The sequence below is a fragment of the Arachis hypogaea genome, chromosome 11, assembly GCF_003086295.3.
Source record: "Arachis hypogaea cultivar Tifrunner chromosome 11, arahy.Tifrunner.gnm2.J5K5, whole genome shotgun sequence".
NCBI lineage: Eukaryota > Viridiplantae > Streptophyta > Magnoliopsida > Fabales > Fabaceae > Arachis > Arachis hypogaea.
The window spans coordinates 47979804-47990496 of NC_092046.1; the positions used below are offsets into that span (position 1 = coordinate 47979804).

The 10693-nt window shown below is 35.5% G+C and overlaps 2 protein-coding genes across 2 annotated transcripts; both read right to left on the bottom strand.

Annotated features, from left to right (window-relative positions):
• Positions 1-194: 194 nt before the first annotated feature.
• LOC112721333 (uncharacterized) lies at positions 195-2705 on the bottom strand. Its single transcript, XM_025772403.1, has 4 exons — positions 2274-2705; positions 1689-2000; positions 1267-1541; positions 195-1131 (listed from the first exon to the last, which is right to left on the bottom strand). The coding sequence occupies exons 1-4, from the start codon at positions 2703-2705 to the stop codon at positions 195-197; spliced, it is 1956 nt and encodes a 651-aa protein (XP_025628188.1).
• A 3403-nt stretch (positions 2706-6108) lies between these two features.
• Positions 6109-10427, bottom strand: LOC112720814 (uncharacterized). Its single transcript, XM_025771906.3, has 7 exons — positions 9950-10427; positions 8368-8474; positions 8164-8205; positions 7947-8034; positions 6875-6974; positions 6523-6623; positions 6109-6416 (listed from the first exon to the last, which is right to left on the bottom strand). Exons 1-7 carry the CDS (start codon positions 10078-10080, stop codon positions 6293-6295), a joined length of 693 nt encoding a protein of 230 aa, XP_025627691.1. The 5' UTR covers positions 10081-10427; the 3' UTR covers positions 6109-6292.
• Between the last annotated feature and the right edge of the window lie 266 nt (positions 10428-10693).

Consider the following 10693-nt stretch of genomic DNA (forward strand, 5'->3'; position numbering starts at 1 on the left):
AATATTTCTTTAGTAAAATACGAGTCCATATACGGTGAAACAAAATGCTCAAATAAACCAAAATTAACATAAATCATCCATCGTAAAATAACATTAACATTGTGAAAACACAACACACACGACAATAACGATAAAATAAACCATACAACAGTGACTAAAGATGAACTGAAAGACAACATGGTACAATAAATGCCCTAAACCCTACACACATTACTGGCAGATGCAGAACTGATGGTCACTCCTCTCTGGGGACACCTCCTACGTGTGTGGCCGGGATGTCTGCAAAGCTTACATCTCTTGGCCCTGTTTGGGTCAGCCTCATCCATGGTAGTCCGGATCTTGGTGGTCCTGGGGCGCCCCTCAGACGCATGTCTCTTGGCCGGATTAGGTATGACGGTTGGACCATCATACGGTGGCCAAAACCCCTCCGGAATTGGAGGTGTGAATACCATGCGATAAACATCAAACACGGAGCTAAGGCGATATACCTCGTGGACATAGGTGGACCAGGTCAGGCGTGCATATGCACAACAAGCTAAGGCATGACGACATGGATAATGAAGTGCCTGGAAATAGTCGCAATCACATGTCTGGTCGGTGAGGGATACTCTGTATGTGCCTAGTGAAAAACTCCCTGTCGGAGTGGTCTCAGCCACAGTAAACTCTGAGTTGTCCCTGTCGTACACAGTCATGGTGAAACACCATGAGGTCTTCAGATTTGCCTTGATCTCCTTAATCAAATGCTGACTAAACTGCTGTTCGGTTCCTAACTGTGCCTTGGCCTCTCTTCTTTTCTGAACGAATAGCTCGGCCAATCTCCCATAAGTGGCCTTCACCAACGCACAGATTGGAAGGTTCCTCACACCCTTTAGTATCGAGTTCACACACTCAGATATATTCGTAGTCATGTGCCCGAATCTCCGACCTTCGTCCCAATGATGAGTCCAATGTGCATAGTCAATTCGATTAGCCCAGTCGCACATAGTAAGATCTTTGGCATGGAGAATGTCAAACCAGTAGTGAAACTCGGCCTCAGTCTTGGCATAAGCAGCATTTATTAATAACCTCTGTGCATCCTTGCCCTTGAAATTCAGCGTGAAATTTGCCACCACGTGACGGATGGAAAAAGCCCTATATATAGTAGGTGGAAGCTAGCCACCATCAGGAGCTTCCAATGCAGCCTTTATCCCGTTGTGCCTATCTGATATGATGAGTATACCCGGCTAAGGTGTCACATGTTGCCGCATGTGAGATAGAAAGAATGACCACAACTCTGCATTCTCACCCTCCACAAGTGCAAATGCAATAGGAATGATGTTGGAGTTGCCGTGCTGCGCAATCGCGACCAACAATGTACCACCGTATTTGCCATATAGATGAGTACCGTCCACACTGACCAACGGCTTGCAATGATAAAATGCCTCAATACACAGTGGGAATGTCCAAAAAAGCCGATGAAAATAACCTGCAGAGTCATCCACCTGCCCACCAACCCGCATAGGACTCGTCTTCAATACCGCTATAGTACCTGGCATCGTGATCTGCACACCCAATACCCATCGTGGTAAGTCATTGTATGAATCTTCTCAATCTCTGTAAATCTGAGCCACAGATCTCTGTTTAGCCATCCAAACCCTCCTGTAAGTCGGTCTAAAACCGAAGTGTGCCTTCGTGGCATTCTACAGTACCTTGATCGAGACGGTAGCATCAGCTCTAATCATGGGCAGTATGAAGGCCGATATGACATGATAATTGAGCTTCCTGTGATCACTAGATATCGATGTGGCTAGACAAGTGTGAGGACCATTGTATCGTTTTACCTCCCAAATACCTCTGCGCTGGCGGAGGCTAACCCGAATGAGCCATGGGCACCCGCTGTCGAACTCCTTGCACTTACCATAGTACTTGCGATGATCGGATTCCAATACCTTGTACTCAACCCCACAACGAATGCTATAAGTCTTCATGCTTAACGCGACTTCTTCTTTATCCTGAAACTGCTGACCAACTTGAAATTCAGATACAACTCATGTATTCTGTGTCTTTCTAACCCTGAAGCCAACAGGTACTCCCGGATCTCCCTGAGGTGCCATGCCATCCAAGTCTAGAGCTGAGAAGTGGGGGGGATACTGATTAGTACCTGAAATAGATGCTCCCCCACCCACAACTGGAGTCGTCCGTGGTGTGTCATCAGTTATCGTGGCGGGCTCCACATCATCATCATCATCATCATCATCATCATTATCATCATCATCATGCAGTGTATCCTCTACCCCATCCTGTACTCCAACCTCACCAAAGACCGGGACCTTTGCAGGAGAATCAGGCGTCGCAATTGCAACCTTCCCCAACGGTCTAGTCTCACCAACCCCTGGATTACCACTGCAGTTCAAATTAAATGCAAAGGAAGGAGAAGCAGCTAAAACAGCCTCAGGTGCAATCTCTGGCACAACTGACGAGGCACCAACAGGCATGGAACTAGAGCAGGCTGCATGTCCTGTGGATTGTGGATTCCGATTTGAGCCTCCAGAACTAGATACCACATCCACAAGCTTTGCCAACACCTCTGGAGTCCTCACCTCGGGAAACTGACGACGACAATGGAACAGAACCCCCAAATCTTCATCACTGCTAATAACGAATGAATCATACTTCACATCATTGCGTAAGACGGAAATCGGGATTCTATAGAATAACTTTGCCATGCGTTTCACGCCATGCAGACCTAGTTTCTAGAATATAATATTCTTAAACTCAGTAAAATTCGTGGAAGGTTTGAGAAAAACACTTAGGGGGTCCTTATCAATAAACTTAATTCTTGATTGCATTTTTTTTAATGGACCCTCTATAGTACACAAGAGTTACAAAACTCTCATCACTAGCCATTGTGAATCTCACTATGGTAAAAAATTCACGTTGAGCTCATATTTATAAACATGAGTACTCTATAAATCCAATTAAGTGTCTTCGATTTAATCATATGGTGCCATATATATTAAATCAACCCTAATGACTTCGTTTTACCTAAAAGGCTACGTATCATCATAAATCGAATTGAGTGGATTTGATTTACCTAGCAATTGAAAATTGAATCTCTTTACTTCGATTTAGTAGGGTAATCTAATTCGAAACTATTAGCTTCGATTTACACGTGAATTCAATTTGCATGTAAATTGAATCCTCTAGATTCGATTTTGTACGTGTTTGCTTAAATCAAATTTAATCAATTCGATTTACATAGAAATGTAATTTGGGACTTTGACGTAGCCTTTTTTAGATTGAAAAATCTGAATAATTTTGGAGGAGAGTTGGTTTATTAAAGTAAATTGTCCAATTTAATTTGATATTTCTTTTGCTATGGAAAAAAAATTCATGCTAGTGACTTTTGATTGTGATGGTAATGTTCGCGCAGTATTCTTGTGAGTGAAAAAGATAAGGCCGAAAATTCCTGAAAAAAGAATAAAAAGAAAAAAGACTTAGGAGAGGGGTGTTTATATTCTTGTGAGTGAAACCGTTGCAGCATCTCTGGAATGAAACAAAACAAGAAGACAAGAACCTTAACTAGGAGAATTCTTCAATGGACCATGTTGAATGTGTTAGAAAGGGAAGAGGGAGTAATAGGAAAAAAGTTTGTGAGTATTTAAGTTGTGTTGAATGATACAACATAGAATGGTATTTATAAGTGCTAAGAGACTCGTAATAATAAAGACGGAATATTCTATAATAAATATTCAGATATATTAAATAATTCTAATTGATTCTAATTATATTTTAACAGAATGAATGGTTGAGATTAAAATAACTTTATTATATTTTATAATTAATTATATTTATATTTTGAAAAATAATTACGCGTAAAATATCTTTCTTGTTCTCATAATTTGCTCGCTTTCCACTCTAACTTCTCTCTTTCATCTTCTCTTTTGCATCTCTCCCAATATGGTAAAACACCAAAAGTCCAAAACCGTAGCTTCATTGACCAATATCTTAAATTATTAGACATGTATTGACGCCAGAATGAAGAACAATGAATTTACGGGTTTTGTAGGACAGTGATAACAGAAATAATTTAGTGTTATATGTACGAACTACTATTCCTTTACTCTCAAAGTTGGCTAAAGAGTAATAAATTTAGGGAAGTTGCTTATCATTGTTAATTGGAGAATGAAACAAGAAGAACAACCACACACTCAAAGCATAAGCCTATTTAGGCAGGGGAGTTGCTTATCATTGTTAATTGTAAATTTTTTTCTATAAAATAATATATAGTAATTGAAAAATGATAAAGTAGAAAATTTAAACAGCAGCATAATGAGTTGAAGGTTGTGTTTAACACACAAAGAGCAGAACATCTTATGCCATGAAAATGGTGATTTTCAATGAAGAGAAAAAGATATTCTAAAAAAATTAAAATAAGAATACAAGTGTAATTCTATTATTTTGTAAGTTATACTTTTCATCAATGATCATCAAAATCCGAAATTCTCCTTGTCCATAGAAGACAAAGACTGCCTTATTTTTAATATATATATATATATATATATATATATATATATATTCAAACATATATTTTATATAAATTATTAATTTAGTAGTTAATTTTTTACGTACAAAAGTAAAAATTGTAAATCATATTAAGCTTGTGATTTGTGATGTCCACTCCAGAGTCTGTTGGGATAAAAGCGTATCTTTTTTTATCTTTCTTCTTTCCCCACATTTTATAATAAAAAAAAAATTGTAATGATAGTATGATACAATAAAATAAGCGCCAGTAATTTTAAGGCTTCGTTTGTTTTCTAAAATTGGAATGGGTAAATCACAAAAACTACATTAAATAATTGGGAAAGTATATGGAACTAACTAATAATCAACCAAAATTGGAACAACATAATTAATTTTATTAATTTATAATTTAATTTGTTTTTTAAATTATTGTTGATCACGTTCAAAATATGAGGGAAGATACGCTAGTGATAGGAGAGAATCACGGAACAGATACTTTGATTATTAATTAGTTGGTTTCATATAATTAATTATGTTTTATTAATGACATAGAAATTATATCCAAAACCATCCAATTTACAAGAAAAAGAAACATCCGTGTGTCTATCAGTAGCAACATCCGGTTAAAGTTACCGGTGCCTCTGGTTTACCAGTTGGCTAATTCTTGGCTTATATAGAGTTGGTTCCCTAGCATTGTTATAAATAATTTTTATTGTTATGTCTAATATTAAATATGTATTCTTAAAAATTATTTTAAAAATTAAATTTTGATACAGTTTTTTATAAGTATGATTAAAAAAATAAGATATTTTTATTTTTAAAATTTGATAATTTTTCGCTATATATATATATATATATATATATATATTGTAATTTTTTTGTCAACAATCAATAATACTTTTAAAAAATTAAAAAATATAAAAATTAAATTTTTATTATTTTTTAAATAGTTACCTAAATATTCTTATAAAATTTTGGATCAAATGTATAAGTAATTTGTCAAATACAAAAGCTATTTGTCACTCAATAAAAATAATATTCTTTTTAGACATTTTCGTAGCATTTTTAAATTATTTAAAAATATATATTTTTTTATAACAAAATTCAAATACATTTTTCTCAACAATAAAATTATTCAAATACATTTTTGGTAGTTAAACTAATTAGAATTGAAACCGAGAGACTAAATCTAAATATTATGTCTACTTATTAGAAATCGAAACTAAAATTTTAATATCAAAACACAATTTCAATTCTTTCCGCATCTCAAGAAAGTGAGAACATATAGAAGAATGAAATTTTATAAGAATTGAAATTAAAAATTTAATATTTCTTTTTACAGATACTCTCATTTACTTTTTCAAATTCCAAATTTACTCGTCTCTATATTTATCTTAACCAAACATAATACTACAACATAATTTAGTACTACAACATAACTCAGTCCAGTACATTTTACACTAAACACAATACAAAAACTTAATTTCTATCAAGTAGTCTCTTTTTCAATCTTAATCTCCCTTTCAAACATAACCTAATTGTTGTAGAACTAGACCGGATTTTCATTTTCAATGATCAAACTATGAGATAGCCAGATGGGTAAGATTTTTAAAACCTTGAGCCAAACGAGCACGGAAGGTATGCACTAGTACCGTGTAAAAATACATTAGAAAATATCAGTAAATTCATCCATCACAAGTAAATCATACATTTAGATACAAAACACAAGCTGGAAATGAGCGAGTTTCTTCTTCAACTCGAAACAACTCAGGCTTCTCTACACGAGCCCTTACTTCATGTATTTTTGCAGGAATTTCCTGTGGAAATCATTCCTTATGGTATCATTGATGAATCGCTTGGCCACCTTGGTTTCACCACGGGCTTGGTTCTTAAACACCACATCATCGTCCCACCTAAAACAACCAAATGCACGTGCAAAACAGTTAACCAAAAAAAAAATCATAAAGAAAAATAACTGCCGTTTTGGTTTTCAAGGAATATAAATCTGTAGATTCAAACCTTCTTTTCACGTTGAATGATGCAGGATTATTTAGCAAAGGGTTTCCTCGCAGAAGCTCTGCCTCCTTTACTTTAAGCTCTTCCTCTTGTTCTTGGCGTTCCTGCACAAGGACAACATACAATTAAAAGTAGCATACTAAGAATCATGACAACTCTATTCAGACCCAGCAACTATCAGCTGTAATACACAAGCAGAATGGCTCGAGCACCATCCCTCCCACAGCAAAGTGAATAGACAATAGTACTAGTATGGGAGAAAATGGAAAGAAGAGTTTGAGATCCCCATCTAGAGAGTTTCAGAGGCATGACGTGACAGGCTAAGTACAACGAAAAGAGGAGATAATAACTTTACCTTGCGTAGCTTTTCTTCTGCCCTTTCCTTCTTTATTTGTTCGAGCTCGGCCATCAAAGCTTCAGTGTCATCCTCGTCGTCGTCGTCGTCATCATCATCACTGACATAAGTTAAATGACACTTAAATTAAACTATAATTTAACTTGTTTGATTCCACAAGTTGAAGTAAGAAGTTTGACATCAAATACCAGAAAAGAAAATTTAAAGAGAAAATGACAATAGATCCCCGACCTTTTAACTCGAACATAAATCCTGACTAATTGAAAATACAAAAACATCTTTCACCTTCTAAAACGCGAGACATCTAAGTCCCTCCGTCTCTCGCGTTTTAGAGAATGAGGGACGCTTTTTGAATTTTCAATTAGTCAATGATTTATTTGTCTTCGAGTTAAAAAATCATAGACCTATTTGTCTTTTTCTCTAATTTAAAATGCAGCAGCCAACAATACAAGAGAGGACAAGGAATTATGAGATTGAAAATATCAGCTGCTAAACAAGAATATGGAAAACAAAAATAAAAAGCACAATGTGTTAAAATGACAACATAGAATTATTCACTTGTTTGAGTTTATTTGGATTTGTTTCGAAATAAATGTGACAAAAGGAAAACATTTAATTGCTAATCCAGTAACTTCCAATGGTGAAAGCAATGCTAACACTTACATCCACTAATAGTTAAGTGTCTATAAGTTATAGGATGTCATTTATATTATAGCATGTGTGTATATATAAGCACCATTGCACCAATAATATATTTTGATCCATTCGTATTCACATAAGCATTATGTGAAGTCTTATACTTTGAATGTGTAAATAAAGTATCAATCAATTATTGCTTTGCAAACCATAAAATCAAACGATAAACATGCATAAATAATGAGCTAGAATTATTCCCACAAGGCTATATGCAGAAAGATATTTTGTCATGTTACTACTTTCTAATACTAGCATGCTTGCAGATTTGAAGCAGTAAAGATGATTTTAATTAAATCAGTGGCACATAAAGGATGCATGCTGCAAACTCATGCAAACACTCAGTAGCTAAAATTTAACTGTATTTCAGATAGCAAACCTCTCATTATCACTTTTGACTTCAACATCAGAATCATCTGCATCAATACTACGTGCAACAATGCGATCTTCAATGTCTCTCCTTGCACCTGTTACAATAAAGACCCACCAAATGAGAATACTGAACGTAGAATGCTGTTCTGCTTTCTCTCTTTCTATTTTTCAGTGAAAGCCCATGCTCAAAATATTTAATTTTTAACATTCGGTAAAGAGAATACCTTCCAACAAAAGATGGCTACCCTTTCCTCGATCTCTGTCATCTGCCAAAACATAGAAGATAGAATATTAGAATATAATAGCTTAGAACAAATGAACAGCTAGAAGTTGACATATCCCCAACCCACAAATAATAATAGAAGCTTATCCGAGATGAGTTATTGCAGCAAAAAGTTTTTAAAGAGAATCACTATTGAAATTTTTACCGTTATAAGATTTATTTTTCGATGAGAAATGCCTCCGCTCACGCTCTTCTAGCTCATCACGTAGGTTCCTTCTCTTCAATTCCTCCTCTGTGTCCTGGCCTTCTTTCCTGGCAAATTTAAAACGCATTCATTAGGGAGGAAAAGATACACCAGTTAAATGAGGGACTAACATTTTAACATGCATCATTGACATGGAGAATTTTTTCATCAGTAAATGATCAAAGGTGCAACTTAACCAAAGGAGAGGAGCAATACATGAGAAAGACAGCGAACATAAAGAGAACATCAAAAGTTTACACAAGAGAACATGAGAAGACGATGAAAACAGCCATGACACCCACACCTAACTGTAACCACACTGATTGAGAAGTTTTAGTAAATAAAGTTAGTAACCCTATCGCTTCAATCACTTCACCAACATCTAATATTCTAATAAATGAATTCAAAAGTGCTTTTCATTACATTAACCCAGAAAAAAAATTGACCGTGATTACTTTCCAAACTTTCCATTATTCAATCTAGGGCACAGTGAAAACTTTTTTACCCAGACAAAATTGTCCCAAATTCCATATTGCACCCCAGATGATATTACAACTGCTTCAAGGTACAAAACATATTGCAAATCATAACATCGTGCAAATATAAGCAAAACATATACTTCTCTGTTTACCTACCCAGTTCATTCCTTATTACCTACCTATTTGGCTAATTGGCCTTTTTCTTATTACGGGTGTCCTGCATCTTCTGTTGGGAAAAACAGATACATATTTGCTAGAATGAGTGTGATTATTCCCATGGTTGGGTGTGGCTGGTATTTTAGGTCATTCCAAATATATCTGCAGTTTATCTGACTAAAAAGTATTAATCTGGATATCGTTTGTGTGTTTCATCTCTAATTTGAACTAAAACTATAATGGGACCTAAACTTTTGCATCTCCAGTCTTGTTTCATATAAGAAATGAGAAATCATCATTTTTGTAAGTCCAAAAATTGCTAATAAATGTTTACTTTTGCTGATCTAGCATGAAGCTTCCTTTTCTCCATACATGGGTGAATATCTTGCAGCATTTTATAATAAAACCTACATACTAGAGATCATTGTTTTTCTTAACCATGGAGAAGTTCTCAGAAAATCTAAGAAAAAAGAGATGTCAGGGTAATAGGTAACATTTTCCCACCATCAAAGCAACAAATTTCAATAGGAACTGATATTTAAAATTTGGAATTTGCAATTGCATTTGATTGCCGGGAATTAAAAACCCAACAAAGCAAAATAGATAAGTAAATAACCAATTAGGAGGATCTATAATTTCTCATAACAATAATACCACTTGCGACAAATCTAAAACTACAAGAGTTTCAACTTTCAACCTAAACTATGAAGTCATTAACTCTAAAAAGCAGATTCAAACACATTAAAATCTTCACAGAAAACCTAATTCATGCTCAATCCCAAATTTCGAGTACGCGTAACGAAACCCTAGACCCTCTTTTCAATCCACACGATTACTCAACATATCACACAAAATTCAGAATTGAATACAAGAGAAATTAATTTTCGGGGCGGCGGGAGGAATCGTACCTGGGCTTGAGGGTGGTGTGGGAAGCGATGTCCCTGGAAGAGTATTTCTGTGAGGGACCGAAAATTCGGGTACCGCCTTGTTCGTTGCCACCCTTCGCCGGGGCCCATGTAGGTCGCGCTGCCGTCGTCATTTGTGGTTCTTTCTTGGATCAACGAGCTTCCTGAGACGGAGTTTTAAGGTCGTCGCTGCTTCTGATGCACGGATTTGGTTTTGTACAGTAACCGCCAGAAGATGATGACGATGACGGAAGAGGAAGGGTAAAAAGGACAAACAAGAGGAAGGAAGAGGAATGAGAAAGTTTTATGGGCTCTTCTGATGTATTGGCCTTTTATATTCGACTTGGGATGAGACCGAATTTGGTTTTACCGATCTTGATCTGATTGGGCTTCACTCATTGAGATGGTTTACGACCAGTAAAATCAAACTTCATTACTTCACCAAAAACAAAAAAGAATAAACTTGCAACACAACCAATACAAAAAAAAAAAAAAAAACCTCCCACGCTAAAAATAGGGGCCTTATAGTGTATAGACGTGGGTGTACAGATTTTTGTCTTTTTGTGGCTGAAAAGCGTGTCACTCAAAGTGTTACTTAAAGAAAAAGTGTTACCCTTAATCGTTAACTTGGCTCTGATACCAATTTTTACTCTTCATATTTTACTTCGAATAAGTTTATAATTTGTATAGAATTGAAAATGTTACTTTTATAATTCTGATTTTTATAGTTTTTCAATCTTGTTTTAG